The sequence below is a fragment of the Chrysochloris asiatica genome, unplaced genomic scaffold (assembly GCF_000296735.1).
Source record: "Chrysochloris asiatica unplaced genomic scaffold, ChrAsi1.0 scaffold00316, whole genome shotgun sequence".
Taxonomy (NCBI): Eukaryota; Metazoa; Chordata; class Mammalia; order Afrosoricida; family Chrysochloridae; genus Chrysochloris; species Chrysochloris asiatica.
Genome location: NW_006408834.1, coordinates 2,005,717 through 2,028,820, shown reverse-complemented (window position 1 = coordinate 2,028,820; position 23,104 = coordinate 2,005,717). Strand labels below are relative to the sequence as shown.

Below are 23,104 nucleotides of genomic sequence, written 5' to 3'. Positions count from 1 at the left end.
ATTGAAACAAAGGATGGTGATGCTGCAAGGAGGACATCAAGCAGGGTGACACTTTGTAGGGGGTGGAGGTGGGAAGAACCTGGCAGTAGGCTTCTGGTATTTTCCAGGAGACAGAGGGCTTTGGATCAAGGTGACTGATGCCAGCTCTTGTTTTAGAAATGTATAAGAATGGAGATATGCCACCAAAGCTTGACAGAAATCTCTTTAAAGTCCAGTGAGTTTTGTTCTAATGATACATACACTCTCCAGCCAGCCTCCTGATTTATAATCTCCTGAGAAGACCTACCCACCAGGAGGAAAAGTCCTGTGCAGATGAGCAGCGCAGTTCCTGTGCAGACCCATCTCCCATTGTAAGTATAAATTGTGCATTGTTTCAAAGCTGACATTTCTCTTATGGGCTCTGATGGTATGGATCAGACATCCAGAGCCTAATCAACCCTCAACAAAATGAAGGTTGATTCAAACTGAGTTTCTGAGCTGTAAGCAGGCACTCTCTGATCTGTGTATGATGTACAATTACTGGCTGTTGGGAGGAGGAGACAGTCTTTCAGGAAAGGAACTCTAAAACATTAAGCTAGGCTCACTCACTGCATCACTAGATCTGGGTTGCACTGTGTTGTGTAGTTTTCTGTATAGTGAGACTAAAGAGCACCCTCTAGATCCTCAGTACCACCTGATCTAAGAAATCCCCCAGACCTCTCTGAGGCCCTTGAAAGTAGAGAAGCAGAAGAACTGCCTCTGTGCCCCCAAATCACATGGTGGTGGTGGCGGCTGTGTGCCGTGGAGTCGGTTCCAACTCATTATGACCCTATACAGGGTTTCCGAGGCTGTAAATCTTTACGGGAGCAGAACGCCTCATCTTTCTCTCTCGGAACAGCTTGTAGTTTCGAACTGCTGACCTTGCAGTTCACAGCCCGATTCATAACCACTTCGCTACCAGAGCTCCAAATCACATACAGCTTGTCAAGTCCATTCTTTGTACTTGGCTCTGCCCCCAATGTATCCCTCCTTCTCAGGGAGCTTTCTACCTGGTTTTACCACTGCTATTGGACTGCAAGGTCAGTTTGAACTACAAGGTGGCCAGTTCAAGCTCACCAGCTACTCCTTAGAAACCCTATACAGGGTGGCTATGATTTGGAACCAATTCCACAACACACAACAACAGCAACAACTGAACCCAAATGGACAAAAGAAAGATGAGAAAAGGTTAGATCAGCCAGGTGTGGATTTTTAGGGGACCATAAACTGAGTCCTGCTGCGAAGGCTGTGGGTTAATTTGCTGGACTGCAAAGTCAGTTTGAATCACAAGGTCGGTGGTTCAAGCTCACCAGTCGCTCCTTGGAAACCCTATACAGGGTAGCTATGGGTAAGAACTGACTTAACGGCACTCATTGAGAACAACAACATAAACTGCGGCATGTCTGAGAAAGTAGAGGGGTCAGTGAAAAGCAAAGGAAGACCTCAGTGAGATGGAGTGACACGTTAGCGAGCTACAACAACGGACTCAAACAGACCAAAGATCATAAAGATGGTGTAGGATCCATCTGGCAACATTTCATTCTCTTTTGCACAAGGCCACCATGAGTTGGAGTTGACTCCACAGCAACTAACAATGACAAAACTGTGTCAAAGATTGCCCCATCTTTTGACAACTTTATGTACCCCACTTATAAAAACGAGTTTATGCTCCAAGTTCAAGAGTAAACAGTGCGAGGAATGAAGAGAAGCAAAGAAAGCCTGTTTACACCTTCATTGCAGGAGGCCGTTAACCCTTGGCAGGAGCTCAAGGGACTCAGTGGAGCAGGAAGGAGATCAAAGACAGAGGGAGGAGGTGGTCTGTGGAGATGTTTGGCTCATGTACCCAGGGCTGGTTTCATGGATGTGTGGCCTGTATAGAAAGAGAAGAGGGTCCCGGGCTTACTTTCATGCTCTGCTGTTGCCATCTTGAAACTCTTAACAACATTTGGACAAAGGCGCTCACATTTCCATGTTGCACTAGGCTCTGCAAATTAGGCAGCTAATCCTACTTTCAGCTTTCTCTCCCATCAGCTTGGAAGACTCAAGATGGATATAAATTTGACTTTCAAACCACTGGGAACTTGAAGGAAAGGAGGGGAAATACAAGTGGGTGGCAGGAAAAGGGTTGGAGGGAGAAGCCTCCCTCCCCAATCTCTGGAGAATACCCACACAGGTCTAGGGAAGCTCTGGTTCCTGACCCCTCTCACCCCATTCCAGGAGTGGCCAGCACAGGAAAAAGTCAACTTCGCAGGGGGTTCCTTTAAGAGGGAACAAACTGCCAAGGAAATAAATCAAGAACAGACCTCAAAAACAGTGAACCCCACTTTGGAAATAGGGATCAACAGAGAACATCATTTAGACCATATCAGATATCTAGTGACAGAGAAAAGGAAAACTTCCGCTTCAAACAGAAGGGTTCTAACACTTGGTAAGCATGGTAATTTCTCTCTTTGTTCCTCTTAGCCCTGTCTTCATGACCTGATAGCGCTTGCTTGTCTGTACCTTAAATTAAGCTGTTCAACCCTGCGCAAGAGTCTTTCTAGGTTTTGAAGTAGAGTAGGGAAACAGCACTGGGGAGTTACAGGCTTGGGAAGCCTGAGCTCTTTTGAGAGACACATCAGTGCCTTGGACTTTAGAAACTTCCAGATCCCACAGTTTACCTCAGGCGATGAAATAAAGATCCATTCCACTTAATCGAACACATATATTTGAATGAAGATTCTCAGTCCCTGTGATGCAATGACTTGCTCTTATGTAGGGTCTTGCTCACTAATGGTCTATAATTCCCACTAAATGATTGAGTGGATTAGGCAAATAAGGTACTTGTGGCCCACCAAGGGGATTGGACAGTTTGCTAACAATGCAAATAAGGGTCATATAATCCTTGGGGGAGTGGTGGTGGTTGGTGGTTATGTGTCCTGGAGTCGATTCCGACTCATAGCAACCCTGTAAAGGGTTTCTGAGGCTGTAAATGGGAGCAGAAAGCCTCATCTTTCTCCTGCAGAACAGCTGGTAGTTTCGAACTGCTGACCTTGTGGTTCACAGCTCGATTCATAACCACTATGAGTGGGACCATGCAAATAAGGTGTATGGAACCCAAACAACGGAATTGGTTAGTTTTGCCATTCATTAGGCTTAACAAAGAGTCATTCGAGGGGTGGCAAGTGGGGTTCTTACTATCACCAAGAAAGAGTAGGTAGAAGTGGATTGTGTCCTTTGAGCCTGGGGTCTCTGTGCTGAGAACCTCCTACACCAAAGATGGTGAGAGATGGCAAGAAGCAATGCAGAGAAATTATAGCAACAGAGACAGCAGAACCATGAGGCCAGCACTAGAAGGACTGTCGTGCTGAAGCCCATGGAGTAAGGCAGCTACAGTGAGTATCCTTACTCAAAGAGAAGAATGCTGAGCACCTTCTAGCTGAGTTTTACTTGCTGAGTGTGGTGCCTCTTAGCACTTATTAGCAGAGCTAAAGATATTTGTAACACTTTCCTGAGCAGGCAGAGATCAGATTGAGGGGCTAAGGGCAGAGCTAAGAATCTTCTTGTTGTTGTTGTTAAGTGCCATTGGTTCCGACCCATAGCGACCCTGTATAGGGTTTCCGAGGAGCTGCTGGTGTGCTTGAACCGCTGACCTTGAGATTCTAACCAACTTTGCAGTCCAGCGTATTAACCCACAGCACTATACCAGGACTCCATAAAGAACTATATCCAGAGTCATTCCTGATCCTGAATTGTAGTCTGTTGGCTTTCTGCTCGCGTAAAGGTTTGTAGCCTCGGAAACTCTGTACAAGGTCGCTATAAGTCAGAACCGACTCCACAGCACATAACCACCACCACCACCACTTTCCTAGTAAACCCCATAACTCTGAGTATAGTTTGTGAGTTACTTGTGACATTGGGACTAATTAACAAACCCAGAAGAGAATTAGTGCTGTAAGACGGACAGCTGGTGTCAGAAATGGTAAAAAAGTTTGGAGGGCAGTTGTATTGCGGTGCGACGAAGTAGCTGATGGGACCTCGCTGGGTGTTTGACTAACCTTTTCTCTAACCTTGCTTGTTTGAGCTTCAGCAGAATTCGAAATGGCTGGCGGTAAGGCTGGAAAGGACTCAGGAAAGGCAAAGACAAAAGCTGTCTCCCGCTCGCAGAGAGCCGGCTTGCAGTTCCGGGTGAGCCGGGTGAGCCATATTCATTGACACCTGAAATCTAGCACGACCAGCCACGGGCATGTGGGCACGACTGCCGCTGTGTACAACGCAGCCATTCTGGAGTACCTAACCTCAGAGGTTCTTGAACTGGCAGGAAATGCAACAAAAGACTTATAGGTAAAGCGTATTACCCCTTGTCACTTGCAACTTGCTATTTGAGGAGATGAAGAAGAGCTGGACTCCCTTATTAAGGCTACAATTGCTGGTGGTGGTGTCATCCCACACATCCACTGATCTCTGATTGGAAGAAAGGGCAACAGAAGACTGTCTAAAGGATGCCTGGATTCCTTATTGTCTCAGGATTCGAAATACTCTAACAGCTGCCCAGTGTTGGTGATTCCAGTGGACTGTATGTGGAAAAAACCACAATTTTGCTTTTTTGTATTCTATTTGAGCAAGTTGGAAATTTAATTAGCTATGCAATCAACCAAATTTCGGCATTCGAGTCTTAACCATATTTAGGGTTACTGTGGCTTCAAAGAAGCTATTGATTCTGAAATAGTGGGTTTTGATTGAGTTGACTGTTTTAAAAAAAAACTTTGGATTTTAATTGTGATGCAGAAGTTATAGTAACAAACATTTGCTTTTGGACAGACATTGTTTCCACTCTGGTGGATAAGCTCAATAAAGGTCATATCCCACCCCATCCCCCCAAAAAACAAGGTTGGAGGTTGGGCTGTTGATGTTGATAATGATTCTCCTCCTCCCTTGTAAAGTTACATGAGGAAGTCCCATGTCCCGGCATCATGTTTTACAATCCTTATACTATATATTATTTGGGAGCAAATGGAAAATACTTCAAATAATTGTGCTCATGATTATTCTTCAGCCCAACCAAATATTTTTGAGTTCTAGGAGAGGAGAGGAGTGAGAAAAGAGAGCAACAGTGCTAGAAGTTTCTCTAGTTCCTTTCTACAATTTACTCATTGATTCATAAAGGGGAGAAGACTATACATGATTACTCCACATCACCGTCTTCCTTTGGAAACATCATTGTCCAAATGGACATTCCATCCCTCACACCTTCTCTTACACCTGCCTCCACCCAGAAACAGCCTATCATCCTTGTCTCCTTCTCTCCTACTTGCTATTAGCACTGATTTAATAATGTGACCAACAAGCAGACTTCTTAGGGACCAATGTGGACTGGTGTGAGCATCGGTTGTATGAAAAGAGACTCCAAGCAGCATATGGTACCTGGGGATGGCCAAGGATCTACTATGGGCCTCAGTGGCCCACTAATCAAATGGATTCGAAGATTCTCTGGGGACCTTTCCTTTCAGCCATTTGCACAACCCCGTGTGTCCCCCTTTTCTGTATTTCTCCCCGACATGCTGCTCACCTTGCATTTAAAAGGCTTCACATCCGAGTGGACAATCATGTGGGCCTTGAGGGTCTGTTTCTGCACGAAGCTCTTGTAGCAGAGGTGACACTGGTAGGCACGGATGTTGGTGTGAATCAGCACGTGTCTCTTCATGTTGGCCAGCAGGGTAAACTCCCGCCCACAAATGCCACACTTGTGTTCCTTCACGCCCTGGAGGGAGGCCAGATTCAGGAAATAGATAGTTAACAGGTAACATGTCTTTATTGTGATTCTAGTCCTCATTTCTTTCTCTGCCAAAGAAATCCACAAAGAATTTAGTGACAGATGCTGCGTTTGCAAATGGTGTGACTTTAACCTTGTTAAATCACTATTTTGTAGAACAAAATAATTGCATGTTTTTTCTTTCTTCTGAAAACCATAAACTAGCCAGATCATTAGAGGGAAAGAAAGCTATTATTTTTGTTGCTCCTGCTGCTACAGGGTTAATTCTACAGAGAGAGAGTTCTCGGAGATTAATAGGATTTGGGTAAGAACACTGTAGAATAAGCTGCAGAATGAATCTATAATCCAGCTTTCATGATAATGCAAACAGAAAGCCTTCTAAACTGATGTTATCATTTCCCATACGAAAACCAATGCTCTATTGAGTTCTCATTAATGTACTTGAAAATCCCAGGAAAACAGCTCTGACCCACACTTCAATAACTTACAACTTGATAATTACACCATTGAGTTGGTTTCCTGGGCTCCTATAGGCTTCAGCCACAGTGACCTCTCTGTGGCACAGCTATGGTGCCTCCCCCAAGCTGGTTTCTGTCTTACAGAAGAATTTGACAGCGGACAGCTCTCTGCACCAGGAAATTACAGAGAAGTGTTTGAAGACCTAAGCATCAGTGCTGTCATTGAGAGCACTTCTGGGGATTCAGAGCTGGAGTAGAACATTAGTTGATCCTGACTAACTACTAAGGAGTCCTGATAGTGTCATGGTTATGAGTTGGGCTGCTAATCTCACAGTCAGCAGTTTGAAACTACCATTGTTTCTGCAGGAGAAAGATGAGGCTTTCTGCTCCCATAAAGATTTACAATCTCAGAAACCCTACACAGAGTCACTGTGAGTCAAAACCAACTCCGTGGCACATAACCACCACCAATAACTATTGCTTTCATAAGAAGGATTTTGCAGGAGATCTTGACCAGGAAAGACTTTTGGGAAGGAAAACTTAAAGAGAGCCATAGCATTAAAATGAAGGTTAATATAGGATCAGGACAACTAGCAAATGGAAGCAGCAGTCAAGAGGTCAAACAATGTATTGCATTAGGCAAATCTGCTGTACAAGACATCTTTAAAGTGTTCAAGAGCAAAAATGTCAGTTGAGGACTAAGGTGTACCTGACCCAAACCATGGTCTCTTCAGTCACCTCATATGCATGTGAAAATTGGACAATGGATAAGGAAGACCATAGAAGAATCAGTGCACTTGAACGATGGTGTTGACAAAGAATATTGGAAGTACCATGGACTGCCAGAAGAACTAACAAATCTGTCCTGGGAGAAGTATAGTCAGAATGCTGGTTAGAAACAAGGATGGAAAGACATTCTCTCTCCTTTGGACATATTGTCAGGAGGGACCAGTCTCTGGAGAAGGACATCATGAGTGGTAAAGTGGAGAGCCAGTGAAAAAGAGGAAGACCCCCAATCAGATGGGTTGACACAGTGGCAGCAATAATGGGCTTAGGCATAACAATTGTGATGATGGTGTGGGACCAGGCACTGTTTTGTTCCATTTCCATAGCGTTGCTATGAGTTGGAAATGATTCAATTGCACCTACCTACCTACCTTACTAACTAACTAACTAACCTTAAAAACCCTGGTTTATGTAGAGGTCTAAGGAGGCAAGTGTTCCAAATAGCTCTGCCTCTCTCTCTACCTATATTTAATTTTCCTTGATTTGGAGCATGGTCAGAAAGTACCACACCTCAGTGTTGGTGAGTCCAGGGCATTAAACAGTAGATTCAGGTCTCTGCTCAACCACTTACTGGCTGTATCTTAACCTTAGACATGGTATCACCTGGTCTTTTGTTGCTTTCCTCATGTCAAGATGAAGCAGTGAGTTCTGGGAAACTCGAGTTTCTTTCTGGCTTTCATACTCTCTATCTAAATGATTGCTGATGAGTATGGATTTATGCTAATGAAGAACTCTAGACATCAATCCCCTCTTCAAATTAAAATACAACATTCTCCTATGGCACAGTGGGTTAAGTGTTGGGTTGTTAATGACAAAGTCAGTGGTTCAACCCCACTAGTTGCTTCATGGGAAAAAGATGAGGCTATCTGCTCTCATAAAGATTTAAGTCCAGGAAACCCTATAGATAAGTTTCACTCTATCCCATAGAGTTGCTATATGTTGGAATAGACACAGCTGCAGTGGGTTTTGTTGTTGAGTTTTAAAATAACTTAAAAAAATGTGTTGCACATTCAATAATGAGCTTAATATTTTCTTTATGTGTTTCAAAATTTACTTCAGTATCTTTCTTTTCTCAAGTTTCTCTCTGGAGTTGACTATGATCCAACTGTCCTGGGATCTACTTATCACTACTAATCTACATATCATGGTTTTCAGAATTTTCTAAAGAGAATTATATGTCCCAGTAAAATTCAAGTGTGGGCTGCCTTGGAACTCAAGTGAACACAAGCCTGAAACACAACAGGATCCGTCAAAGCACAGAGAGAGGCTCAGAAGGAAGCTGGGAGCACAGGGAGGAATGATGGGAATGGGGTAGAAGAGGGGACAGTCTTTACAGTAAAGATTCAAGAGCTTAAGTGCTGGAGTATAGGGAACCTCAACATCCTCATCTGTAAATAATTATAATCATAATTATAGCTATTCTTAGAGATGTTAAATGAACTACAAAGCACCGGACATATGCAAAGTGTTGGGTAAATACTCCCAGTTATCAGTGAGTGCATTCCTACTCATGGGAACCCCATGTATGTCAGAGTTGAATCATGCTCTATAGGATTTTCAATGATTGATTCCAGAAACAGATCGCCAGACCTTTCTTCTGAGAGACGTCTGGGTGGCTAAAAGCACCAACCTCTCCATTAGCAGTCAAGTGCTTAATTACTTGCATCACCCAAAGACTTCTCAATAAATGCTACCTCTCACTATTTAATGACATCTCTAAGTCCTGGTGTGGCACTGTGGGTTAATGTGCCAGACTGCAAAGCCATTTGAACTGCAAGGTCTGTGATTCAAGCTCACCAGCTGCTCCTCAGAAACCCTACACAGGGTCGTTATGGGTCGGGATCGACTCGACAGCACTTAACAACAACAACTAATTAAAATGTATTCCATTTCCTAATGCTTATTGCAGGCACCAGGCAGTGTCTCCCATTTTTTACTTTATTTTCTACTATTTTATAGAATTTTTTACATTTTGAAATGCAACTTTGATTCCTTTTCACCACACACAGGAGTTCCTGAAATAAGCTACTGGCCCCCTTTGTCGCTGCATCTCAGACTACGTTCTTTGTTGATGGTTCACCTAGACTTGGCAGGACAACTCCCCCCTGGATGGCATCTCCAGGGGCCTTTTGTAAATGCAGGGCAGGAGCTGTTTGTGCACATTTCGTCTCTGCTGCAGAGCCAGAAAATGCCCTGTGCTTTGTCCTAATCTAACAAACGAGACCCATTATCGCTGAGCAGAAATGCTATCTTGCCTGGGCAATGCTCTCCACTGACCTTTCACTGAAGAAGGTTTTAGAAACTTTGACTTGCTAGAAGTCTCTACTGCCAAGGAAATTGCTCGTGGTCAAGGGTGTGATGGTAGAGGTGAGTAAGACAAACCTGCCCTCTAGGAAGTTCTGTGCAGACCCAAGTCAGCTTCTTGTTGTTATTAAATGTCACTAAGTCATTTCTGACTTAGGAGTGGCTGGTGAGTTTGAACCACCGACCTAGCAGTTCAGGTTTCAGTGTTAATCCTATAGCGCCACACCCAAGTCAATTTAAGGGGATAGTATTTCAGGGACAACAAGAGGGCCTTCCTTCCGCTGAAAGACACCAGGAATCTGATTCCAAACTAGGCCGAATTTAGACTCTTGGGCTTACATTTTTCCTTGAAGAATGAGCCCGTGGAAGATAAAACCAAAACAACACAATACAAACCACAGGGTACTACACCCATAAGCTCAACTCAGGGAACAGCAGGTCCTGTTGGGCTTGGGCCAGGCTCTCCTCCTAAAAGCCACCTGCACAAAATGCAGGTCTCATAACTGAGAGAAAACAAGGCAAAAGGTAGCCGCTGCCCCCAACAGCAAAAGATGAGGAGAATTCTCTCGAAAATGCTGACTGAACTCAGGACAGAACTGGTCTTGGGGACACAGGAGTCTGATGACACATTTTTTGAACAGTGCAATTGTCCTCATGCTAGTTCCCTGGATGAAGTTTCCAGACACAGAATGTGGCACTGTAGGATAGGCACTGGACTGCTAACCACAAGGTCGGCAGTTTAAACCCAACAACTGCTCTCAGAAACCCTCTACATGGTCACTGTGAGTGGGAACTGGCTGGACAGCACACACCACCACCACCACCACCACAGAGACTTGGAAAACAGCAGCACAACTTCTAGCTGTTTCCTTCAGTCCTTCTCAGACTCTTCTCCAAAATGTCTGTGTGATTTATTCCTAGGTCACCAGCTCACAGGCCAACCCGAGACTCTAGAAAGCTAGGTGGAGAGATCAGTGGCGGAGAAGTAGATTCTGTATCAGAACCACGGGGTTTTCTAAGTACCAGCATGGTTTCAAAAAGTTTGTGGAAAAATTCCATTATCTTTTCATTCCATTTTTCCACTCGAAGCTTCAGCTAGCAGCAAAATGTGTGGAATGTCTGCACCCCCAGGGACTCTTGGGAGAGAAAGGACTTAACAACAATTTCATTTCCTCCATTTAACATGCTGATGAAGACTCAGGGCTCAGAGCAGAAACCTTCTACTCAGTCACCGCTCCCCAGTGTGAAAGGTGAGAGCTGCTCAGGTCTCCTGGCTCCTAGTACCCCACTGCCAGCCAGCCCCCGCCCTTGGGTGGGGAGCTCACCTTATGGGTGAGGGAGTGTTGCTTGAGATGGTGGGGTTGCACAAACTCCATGCCACACTCGGAGCAGATGTAGGGCCGGATGTCCTTGTGCTTCATCATGTGGTTCTGCAACTGACTTGGGTACTGGAAGGTCTTGTTGCACTCGGAGCAGTTGTACTGGATGGGTCCCCGGTGCATGGTAAGATGTCTCTTCAGCTGAGCCAGGGTGGGGAAGTCTAGGCCGCACTCCACACAGATGTTCTCCCGCCCACTGGCGTGCTTGGCCTCATGGGCCTTGAGCTCGCTGGGGTAGGCGAAGCCGCGGCTGCACACGCGGCAGTTGTGCGGCTTCACCTCGCTGTGTTGCATCATGTGACGCTTCAGATGGCTGGTCTGCGTGAAGGCCTTGTGGCACACCTGGCACTTGTGGGGCCGCGTGCCCTGGTGGGTCAGCATGTGGGTGTGCAGGTGACTGAGCTGCTTGAAGAGCTTTCCGCAGCGGGTGCAGGCGTGGGGTTTGATCCCGCTGTGGCCCAGGATGTGCGTCACCAGGTTGTACTTAGAGGTGTAGGATTTCTCGCAGGTGGGGCACTGCCAGCGCTTCTGTGACCCACCCACGTCCACATAGTAGCTGTCGTCGATCTGCACGTTCACGTCCACCCTCTCCACCTTCTGCTTGATCTCCTCACTCTCCTGAGGCTCCGCTTTCCGCGGGGGCAGCAGCGGCTCAGGGGGCTGTTTGGGCAGGAAGGTGTGCCGGCTGAAGGGGAAGGGGGTGGAGGAGGGCATGAAGTACGGGAACATGAGGCCTGGGTGGACTTTGGGATAGTAGGGGTAGGGTGTGGGCAGGAACGGAGGGGCCGTGGGCTGGGCCCACACGGCACTGGGCTTAGCCGGCTCCTGCTTGATGGCTCTGGCCCCCAGGTGTTCCAGGGTGCGGCAGAACTGGAAGCCCACATTGCACAGGTCGATCATCTGGGAGTCGTACTTGGGCCGCGGGGGCTGCGGGAACAGCAGAGGAAGGTTTGGAGAACCCTGGTTTTTGGTCTCCTCAGCGGGGAGCACAATGGGGGCTTCTTCTTCGGCAGAATGACTATAGGGCATCTTGGTGGGCATGCTTTTCCGTTTCCGAGACCCTCCGCCTTCGAAGTCACTGGGGAATCCGTCTAGGTCTTCTGGGGAAGGTTCATACCGAAACTGGGGGAAAGGTCCCCGGAGAGCCTCCGGGAAAGAGTGTCTTTGGGGGGCTTTCCCCCTGGAAGCCACAGGCTGCAAGCAATGAGGAAAAGAGGGGGTCCTCTTCACACCCAAATTGAAATGCACATCCTCATCTTTGATCATCTTCATTTCCTTTTGCATCCTTGGCAAATTTCCTTTGAAAAGAAAGAAACGCTGTTAAAAATACTAATTATAATCCCATTCTTTTAAGGGCCTGGGTTAGATGGGCTCAGTACAAATTTAGGGAGAATAGTGTGGAAAGTATTGGCCTCCTGGGACCATGGGCTGAGTCAAACTGGCTTCCAGTGTAAATCCACAAACTCATACTGAAGAACAGGAGTTGGGACCTGAGTGTGCATGTGGGCACTGTTCCCATTTCAGATGAGGGCATCAAGGTCCAGAGAGAAGAAATGACGTGACCGAGGCACAGAGCTACTCAGTGGGGTACATTCTGCTGTGGTACCTCTATCTGAGGTAGAGTTCCATCTCCAAATGGTGATTTAAGAAGCCAGGGCAGGCGGCGCAAAGGTTAAGTGCTTGGTGGCTGACCAAAGGTTGGCACTTCAAACACATCTAGTTATTTCAAGGGAGAAAGGCTTAGAGATCTGCTTCCTAATGAAAACTTTTGGGGACAGTTCTACTCTGTCATATGGGGTCGCTATGAGTTGAAATCAAGTCTATGGCACCTAACAACATCACCATCGATACAATGTCTTTTATGATCCCTTCTTCTATAAAGGAACCAATTCCCACTACCATACCCCTACTTAGAGTCTTAGCTGCTGGAGGAGACGGAACGTCAATGCTTAATATTACCGTTTTCTGAGTCTCCACTCTGTAAAGTGTGCTGCTGAGGAGCATGATGTGGAAAAGATCCATCTGACTAAGAAAAGTATATCGGGAAAACCAATGCTGTAAAGTCATCTTGGCAAGACATAGTCAACATTGTAATGATTGCCCTGAAACAGTGTCAGGAGACAAGATCCCAGACTACGACTTTCTAAAATGTGTACTGAAATGCAAGGTCTTTGACCACTGCTGCCTGAAGGACCAGACATTGTAGGAAGTGATGTTGTTGGTAAGTGCCTTCGAGTCGGTACCGACACATTGCGACCCTATGTACAACAGAACGAAACACTGTCCGGTCCTGGGCCAATCCCACCATTGTTGCCATGCTTAAGCCCATTGATGCTGCCACTTTGCCAATCCATCTTGCTGGGGGTCTTCCTCTTTTTCTCTGACCCTCCACCTTACCAAACATGATATCCTTCTCCAGTGTCTGGACCCTCCCGACAAGATGTCTGAAGTATGAAAGATGAAGTCTGGCCATCCTGACCTCCAAGGAGCACTCTGGCTGTACTTCTAAGGGAATAAAATATCTACTTGGGTCTCTCCCCTCAGGCTGGAGTCAAAGCAAACCTTTTGGGTGACTCTGGCAGTCCTGACCTTCCCTCTGCCCTTGCTGAGCCAGCTGCTGTGTTCTGGTGACAGCATCAGGCAGACAGTGTGGGGTTGGATGGAGTCTAAATGAGGAGCCATGTTGTCTTTCCCATGTCTCCTTGACAGTCTTCTATCTTTCTCGAAAAGACACTGGTGGAATCAACCAATTGACTGGTTCCACATTTTCAGTGAGAGTACTTTTACTGATGTCTTGTGTTTGACTGGAATTGGTCCCCTGTGATCATGTGACACTCCCATTGAGCTAATCTGCCTACACTAGTTTTACGTCTAATCTAGGGCCACCGGAGACAAGGCTGGGATCGAGTGTAGACTAACTCAAGGTTCTGGCTATTAAACATGGTTATAACCCGAACAGTGCAGAATGAGGACGCCAAGGTCGAAAGGGCCGCCATATTCCAGGGATTTATTATAGTCCTTGACCAGATAATACAGTTTTTTTAAGTACTTAGATACATTTGAGTTATGGTGTTGGAAGCGAATATTCATAGTACCATGGGCTGCCAAAAGAACAAATAGATCTGTGTTGGAAGAAGTACAGCCAGAGTGCTCCTTGGAGGCCAGAATGGCCAGACTTCATCTTTCATACTTCCGATATCTTGTCAGGAGGGACCAGTCATTGGAGAAGGATATCATGTTTGGTAAGGTGGAGAGTCAGAGAAAAAGAGGAAGACCACTAGTGAGATGGATTGGCAAAGTGTTAGCATCATTGGACTCAAGTGTGGCAACAATTGTGAGGTTGGTCCAGGATTGGACAGTGTTTCGTTCTATTGTGCATAGGGTCACTATGAGTCAGCACTGATTCGATGGCACCTAACAACAACAACAACAGATGTTCCCAAATTACATGTCCTTATGAGAGGTTTGCAAACTACAGCATAATTGAAACAATTTTGGACCTTTTTGTATTTGATTGCCAAGTCCAAATACAAACAATTCAATTGAAGAAAAAGTATGTGTCCCGTGAATGGAGTCCCTGTTTGGTACAGACAATTAATGTACTTGGCTGCTAACAAAAGGTTAAAGATTCGACTCTACTTAGAGCTACATTGAAAGCAAGGCTTGGTGATCTATTTCTGAAAAATAAATAAATAAGTAAGTAAGTAAGTAATTGGCCACTGTAAACCCTCAGGAACACAGTTCTACTCTGTTACACATGGGGCCATTATTAGTTAGCATGGATTCAGTGGCAACTGGTTTTATTATGTGAATATTTGTGTATTATTCAAAGCTGTTACGTGAAATTGTTAGAGGGTTGAGAAACAATATTTGCTTGGTGTTTATGTGAGTGGGAAGATAGCCCTGGATGGCTTTCCATGGATGTGAGACTTCGTAATTAAAAGTAAGAGTCCTGTGTTATACTCTTCTGCTTCCTCCTAAAATTCTTGCTGAAATGCAAGGTCTTTTACCACTGCTGCCTAAAGGACCAGCCACTGTAGGAAGTGATAAGGGAGTAAAATGTCTAGCTTTAGGAACCTGGGAGGAGTGTGGAATGGATATGAAAATGACACCAGCACTGTTGCTGGTTCAGAAATAAAGGACCAGCACATGGTGGGGGACAGCTGAGGCTCTTGGCTGGCTTTTCATGGTCATGAGACTGGTTGGTTCTTGGTTTGTAGTTCAGCAGGTCCTGATTCCTAGATTTCACACAGAATTATAGAGGGTGTGGCACTGGTCCAAGAATGTGTTGTATTTATAAAAACAATCGGCTCCCAGACAAGGTTAAATGTGTCCTATTGAAATAGAGAAAGAAAATGGCAGAACTTTTCCCTGGAATTTCACTTTGGACACAGTTAGTTTGATTACCCCTTTGGAGAGAAGTTCCTATTAGCAAGTCAGTGTGGACTTGAGACAAGTGTTTTGGGTTACAAGTGACTAAGGCTCACATGCAACAAATTGGTTTCCTCTGTGTCTTTGGCTCTGATTGAAAGGAGCAATGGTTACTAGTTCACCTTGTTGTTATTAAGTGCTATTGAGTCGGTTCCAACTCATAGTCACCCTATATAGGGTTTCTGACCTTGCAGTTCAAACTGACCTGTGGTTCAGTGCTTACCCGACAGTGCCACATCAGAACTCCATTTTAGAAAGCTTAATTTAAGAAGTAGTAAATAAGAGATGTGTTAGAACATGGGCTAGAATGTACTGAGTCTTTTGTGTATTTTATTGCTAAGAAAGTGTATTTGGAAATGCATGATGAATGAAGTGTGTATTTTCTACCACAATGTTACCTATTTGGAGTGGGATATGATCACTGATTTAGAAACTGAAGGTATTTTGAGTTGTGCACATTTTCACTGCTTTTCTTTGATTTTTTTTTTTTTGCAATTGTGATACAATTTAATAATTTATTTTGATGTATTAGGAGTTGCTGTTATTGTTAAGTGACATTGAGCTGGTTCTGACCCATAGTGACCCTGTATAGAGTTTTCAAGGAGCGGTTTGTGAGCTTGAGCTGTCAAACTTGCGGTTCAAATTGATTTTGCAGTCCAGCACATTAACCCACAGCACCACACCAGGACTCCATATTAAGAGTGCTACTCCGAATTTATAATACTAATTTCAAAAATTTATTTGCTTCAGTGTTTATATTTTGTTTTATCACCACTGACCTACTAAAGCAAAGAAACATTGATAAACAGAGATGATTTTTAAAACATAAACAGCAGATTATATCCCCCAAGTGACAAAACTTCAGACTGTACATATGTATAGTTTTATTTCCCCACTATATAAAATTCACTTCCCTTGCTTCGGGTTTATATGTGTAATGATTCTCCCACCCGGCAACTTGTAGCCTAAGTACTCTAGAGTAACCCTGGAGGTTTAAAGATACATTGGAATCTATCCGTGGACATTTTTCCAGACCTTTAAAACAGGAGTCTCTTCCTGCATAAAGATTTTTTTTTAATGTTTTATTGTGATGTGATAGTTTACATGGGAGAACATTAGTTTTACATTCATCCTATCATATATCTTTTCATTGCCATGGCGACAATTCCCTCCATGCATCATCAACCAACCAAAGAGTATATCCTACAAGCCTGCCCCCCGGTCGTCAACACACAGCCCCTCTCCCTCTTGCATAAAGATTTTAAAGACCATTACCCATCCCTGCAGAAGCTGAGGAGAACTCGATCTGCTTCCCTTTAGACTTCTTGAGCCATAAATCAGCCTTGGCTGCTGTGAGTTATTAATATCTCTGTCTTTGAGCATAGTGATAAGGAGAAGATGTAAGCAAATCCAATCTGAACTCATGGCCCTCTAGCTGAGTCTGACTCCTAACAAACCTGTAGGACAAAGTAGATCTGCTCCACAGGGTTTTCGAGGCTGTAATCTTTACAGAAGCAGACGGCCACATTTTTAAATGGCAATGGTTGTCGATTCAATATAGATGTCATTTTTAAGTCGAGTTGAGTTGATTTTGACTTGTAATGACCCTGTATAAGGTTTTCAAGGAGTGACTGGTGGGTTTGAACTACCAATCATTGTTGTTCAAGCCAACCTTACGGTCTAGTGCTTATCCTACACCACCACACCAAGATATATATTTGGGAGTCCTCCTGGTGTGGTGTGGTATGATAAGTACTGGATCGCAAGGTTGGTTTGAACAGCAATGGTTGGTGGTTCAAACCCACCAGCAGCTACTCCTTGAAAACAAAATACAGGGTTACTGTGAGTTGGAGTCAACTTGAAGGCACCTAACAACAATATATATAGATAGATAGATATCCTTTATACACATACGCACACACACTGGGGATGGAGAATGTTGAAGGAAAGAGTAAGGAAAAGATACCTTTCCTCAGGAAATAATTTATCTTGAAATCAGTGGAGTTAAAACTCTGGGTGGCCTTAGCAAAAATATTTATAGACTTCAAGAAAACCTCAGTGTTCACCCTCCACATGCCCCCCTCCCCTTACTTCTAAAAACAGCTGCTCAGGCAACAGTGACAGCTACAGGATTTCAATGTGGGAGAGGCTTGGGGCCCGAAATCTGGTTTGAAAGAGAGCTCTGAGCCCCAGTGAGGTGGGGAGCCGGGCTGCAGGTCACCCCGGAGTCAGTAATCTGCAGCTGCTTCCAGAGACCCTGAAGAAAACAGGCAGACTGTGAGACAGTTCCCCACCAGTGTGTTCTGAAAAAGAATGCAAAAGGAGAGAACTGAAGTTTAAAAAATGGACAGCTTTTGGATAGTGGGAAGAACTTTGGCTTGGCATCTGAGGAACTGGGTATAAATTCTGACTTTGTGTTAGCAGCTGTAGGAGGTTTAGCAACTTAATTTTGAAATTTAATTTCTTCATCAGTAGCCTAGGGGTTGGGTTATCTATCACATAGCAGCTTAAAATAGAATGTGTATGTGAACAAGCATTAAGCCCTAGACAATAGGGTGTCTTTGAACCATAGACAGGGTGGACTAGAGGAAAGCGTTCAGGTGAGGATCAGCAGACTGAGGCCAGCAAATATTTTCAATCTGACTATCTTGGTCATCACTGGCTAGCTTCTGGTCTCTGCTTTGCAAGTCCAAGACTTTATCCATATACAGCCTTGTATCCACATACAATCATGTATGTGAACCAAGATCAAAGGGGTCAATAGTTAAGGCCATGATGAGTTTATTCATTACATGTGGAGATGAATCTTTCAGTTTAAGATTATTCTCATCTCTGACTGCTCTATGCCTTTATTTCCTGTAATCAGGGTATCTGCAACCACATTGAAACAGAAAGTTTTGATGAGTGTGAAGTCAGGCAAAAGGAATTGGGTGGTCTTGTGAGCCATTTTAGCCAATCTATGGAAAACTGAGAGTCCCTGGGTGATGTAAATGGTTAATGAGTTAGTTGAACGGTTGGGGGTTTGAGTCCACCCAGAGTTGACTTGGAAGGAAAGCCTGACAATCTGCTTCTGAAATATCAGTCACCACCATAGAACACAGTTCCATTCTATCAGGTCATCATGAGTAGGAATCAATTTGATGACAACTTGTTATATGAGATGTTGAAGAATGTCTCTGCTCAGAGACCACCTTTCAAGAGACAGATGACCTGCCTGTGAGACCCAGCACTGGGTCGACACTGACAAACTGGCTATTGGAATTCCTGCTAGACTGAGCGAATAAGGACTAGGTCTGTTTTACTTACTGAGTCTGCAGTACCCAAAGTAAATGCTTTGGACTGGACTGCTGTAGGATGAGAGAATAACTGAACAGTTCATGTTATTCCTGATGGAATTTTAAAATGTTCAATTTTTGCTTACATGGTTTACACTGAGGCCATCTTGGTGACCATGGAGTTAGTTATTTGGGGTTGGTAACCAATGTGTTGCCGTAAGATCATCAACACGCTAGCCAATCTTCCCGGTTGTGGTAGATCTTGATACTCATGTTTTGTGTGTGTGTGCTGCTGCTTACACACCACGGTTTCCAAAGGCAACATTCTCTGAACTCAGATTCCAGGTAAATCCTAAATCCTAACTACATCAATGTTAAGGAGCCCTCCTCAAAGCATTTTCTGCAACTCAGTCAGAAAACAGATGCCTAAAAAGTTGAAAAAGGATGTAAGGATAGAAAGACCCTGAGCTGAGAATGTGATTTGCAAACTAAGAATGGATGGTCAATTCCTTCAATCCCAAAGGAAATGTTTAGGAAGTTGGTAGCTTCCCTTTGTACTAATGAATGGAATGAGGCTTTAGAATAATCATATATCATCATTCACTATGGACAGATAATACTCTAAGGTCCCTGGCTTTCTTCAATACATAAAGATTTTCCAATCGAATAGGCTGTAAATCAGGAAGTTAAAGGTCCCTGGGTAGTATCAATAGTCTGTGGTCAATTGCTAACTTACACTGTCAGTTTGAACTCACTCATAGTACCTTGTGGAGTCCTGGTATGGTGCTGCGGATTAATACATTGAACTATAAGGTCACTCTGAATAGCAAGGTTGGTGGTCAGCCTCACCAGTCACTTCTCAGAAACCCTGTGCAGGGTCGCTATGAGTCAGAACCGATCCAATGGCACTTAACAACAACAATATCAGTACCACAGAAGAAAGGTTCAGCAATCCACTTCCTGAGAGATTACAACCAAGAAAACCCTATGGAAAAGTTCTTCTCTGTAGCAAAATAGTATGAGAGAGAAAAGATGGGGTTGACCTGTGGTAAAGGAATTTGGAACTCAATGTGTGTTCCTTGACAGGTCTTATCATGAGAGCAACTTAAAAGGAAATGGATTTTAAAAAACAAAAATAAAAAAATCCTTTTGGAACCCAAAGGGCCAATTAGAAATGCAAAGCCTAACCAAGATGAAATTACATTTAGTGTGGAAAACACAAAACAAAAACTTCTAATAATGCCCTTTAATCAGGAATTCACCTACTGCATCAAAATATAAATATTCCCCAGATAAAATTACTGGTATTTTGTGGTTCCCATTCAAATCGAAGGTCATTCTAGTAAATGTTCGTAGAAGAGCCACAATGAAGCACATGAGGGGCAGACCTACTTATTTCTAGTTCATGACACTGATTTCTGTTCAACGTGAAATTCATGAAAAATATTAACTCCCACATGAAAAAGAGAAAACATAGTCTTTATTCTTTGAAGCTTCCCAGGGTGTCATTGGAAAATGCTACATTTTCCTATTGGAGGCATTGCTTTCCTTTTTCATTTGAGAGAGTGGCAGTTTGTTTACGTGGACTGCCTGGGGCTCCACTCTCAAAAGAGATGGGGATGGGAATGAGGTGAGAGCTGTGGGAAAACGTAAGGACAGTAATCGATGGTAAGGGAAGCAAAAGGTGGAGAGTTGTGGAGGATTACAGGAAGGCAGGTGGGTATATGCGGACTGACTGGTATTCTCTTTGTGATAAACCAAAGAGATCTTTTTATAAGGCTCCTGTGAAGTGAGTTTTATTGGATCATCTGCTTCTCTCTGGACTTGTGTTAACAACTGGGAACTCTTTGGATCTTAGAATTAAGTGTTCTAATGATTCAACATAAATATGTTTATATATATATATATATATGTTTTTGTACTGCTGAGTTCTTCATCTGCATGTATTTGGCAAGTCATGATTTTGTTTTGAATTCCTGAAGTTGGCAGGAATAGAGGAGTCTCTGTATGCACCTGGCAAATAGATCAGTACGTTCTTAACATAACTAGTGGTTTTCTTTGTCACTCTATGGGTCAGTGGTAGAACAAAGAAGGGATGACCAAGATGCCTGTTTATAGCCAGACCCCATAGCTCAGAGCCATTACAGAATATGCTGCTGGCCCCAATATTATTTATAAACTCACATTCTCCCCATTTTGATATAAAGAGTTATCTGTCAGCCCATGGCATGGGATGAGTCTTCTAGATAGTCAGAAAAGATAAACTGGTGAGGGGAATGGTTCACATGTGAAACTGTCAGTTGAACTGACATCATTAAAAACAACAACAACAACAACAACAACAAACAACTTCTAAATAATACCAGGACACAATATAACAAAAGTTAAGTTTAGTTTTGTATTGTTTGAATCGTTGATAATGAGCATGAGTATATATTATATATATATATGGTGATATACCGGTTCTGACTCATAGCAATCCTGCATAGGATTTCTGAGACTGTAAATCTTTACTGAAGCAGCCTTATCTTTCTCCCATGGAATGGCTGGTAGTTTTCAATTGCTGACCTTGAGGTTAGCAGCCTGACTCATAACCACTACACTATCAGAGCTTCTTATATATATATGTGTGTGTGTGTGTGTGTGTGTATAAAACCACTATACTATCAGAAGTGATGGCCAAACTTCGTCTCTCATACGTTGGACATATTGTCAGGAGGGAGCACTTGCTGGAGAAGGATATCATGTTTGGTAAGGTGGAGGGTCAGAGAAAAAGAGAGACCCCCAGAGAGATGGACTGGCAAAGTGGCAGCATCAATGGGCTCAAGCATGGCAACAATAGTGAGGTTGGTCCAGGATCGGGCAGTGTTTCATTCTGTTGTGCATAAGGTCACTATTAGTTGTTACAGACTTAATGGCACCTGACAAAAACACTATATATATATATATATATATATATATATAACCAAAATGGATGTCAGAAGAAACTCCTAACCTTGCTCTTGAGCACAGAGAAGCTAAAGTGAATGGGAAAAAAATGAAGAAGTAAAAGAGCTGAACAGAAAATTTCAAAAGGCAGCTCAAGAAGGTAAAGTCAAATATCATAATGAAATGCACAAATACCTGGCATTAGGAAACCAAAAGGGAACAACACAGTCAGCATTTCTCAAGCTGAAAGAACTGAAGAAGCAATTCAAGCCTCAGCTTGAACTATTGAAGGGTTTTATAGACTTCTGGTGTGGTGCTGTAGGATTAGGACTGGAATGCTAACAACAAGGTTGGCAGTTCAAACCCACCAGCTGCTTCTTGGAAAACCTATACAGGGTCACTATGAGTCAGTATTGACTGGACAGCACTTAACAACAACAACAATGAGCAAAATATTGATGCAGAAAGCATCAAAAGAAGATGGAAGGAATACAGAGTCACTATTACCCTCCCCCCAAAAAAAATTAAATATTCAAACATTTCAAGAACAAACTTATGGTCAAGAACCAATGGTACTGAAGGAAGAAGTCCAAGCAATAGTAAAAGTATTGATGAAAAGCAAGGCTCCGAGAATTGATGGAATAAAAACTAAAATCTTTCAACAGATTGATGCAGCAATTGAAAGCACCTACTCATCTTTGGTAACAAATTTGGAAGACAGCTACCTGTTCAACTGATTAGAAGACATCCATATTAGTGCCCATTCCAAAGAAAGGTAACCCAACAGAATGCAGAATTCATAAAACAACATCATTAATACTACATGCAAGTAAAATTTTGCTGAAGATAATTCAGAAATGGTTGCAACAGTATATCAACAGGGAGATGCCAGAAATTCAAGCTTTATTCAGAAGAGGATGTGGAACTAGGGATATCATTGCTGACATCAGGTGGATCTTGGCTAAAAGAAAATCACAGAAAGATATTTACTTGTGCTTTATTGACCATGCAAAGGCTTTTGACTGTGTGGATCATGACAAACAATGGACAACATTGCGAAGAATGGGTATTCAGAAACACTTCATTGTACACATTTGGAAACTGTACAAACACCAAGAGGCAGTTATTTAAACAGAACAAGGAGATACTGAATTGTTTAAAATCAAGAAAAATGTGTGTCATGGCCATATCCTCTCACCATACTTATTTAATCTGTATACTAAGCAAATAATCTGAAAAGTTGAATTCTATGAAGAAGAATTGCATTAGGCAAATCTGCTGCACAAGACCTTTTTTAAAGTGTTGAAGAGCAGAGATGTCAGCTTGAAGAATAAGGTGCATCTGACTCAAGCCATGGTATTTTCAATAACCTCATATGCATGCAAAAGCTGGACATTGAATAAGGAAGACTGTAGAAGAATTGATGCTTTTGAGTTATGGTGTTGGAAGAGAATATTGAAAGTGCCATCGGCTGCCAAAAGAACCAACAGATCTGTGTTGGAAAAATTGCAGCCAGAGTGCTCCTTGGAGGCCAGGATGGCCAGACTTCGTCTCTTATACTTCAGATATATTGTCAGGAGGAACCAGTTGCTGGAGAAGGTTATTATGTTTGGTAGGGTGGAGGGTAGGAGAAAAAAAAGAAGACCCCCCAGTGAGATGGATTGGCCAAGTGACGGCATCAATAGGCTCAAGTGTGGCAAAGATAGTGATGTTGGCCCAAGATCGGGCAGTGTTTTGTTCTGTTGTGCATAAGGTTGCTATGAGTCGGTACCG

The 23,104-nt window shown here is 43.5% G+C and overlaps 1 protein-coding gene and 1 pseudogene across 1 annotated transcript in view; one reads left to right on the top strand and one right to left on the bottom strand.

Annotated features, from left to right (window-relative positions):
- The window catches only part of ZNF366 (zinc finger protein 366), a 55,179-nt gene that overhangs the window by 16,837 nt on the left and 15,238 nt on the right, over positions 1–23,104 (bottom strand). Inside the window, exons 3-4 of the mRNA XM_006875270.1 lie at positions 10,644–11,995; positions 5,567–5,758 (exon numbers count right to left, since the gene is read on the bottom strand). Of these exons, the coding sequence (XP_006875332.1) occupies positions 5,567–5,758; positions 10,644–11,981 (1,530 nt within the window). The 5' untranslated portion in view covers positions 11,982–11,995. The remainder of the gene's footprint in view (positions 1–5,566; positions 5,759–10,643; positions 11,996–23,104) is intronic.
- LOC102829545 lies at positions 4,099–4,635 on the top strand (annotated as a pseudogene).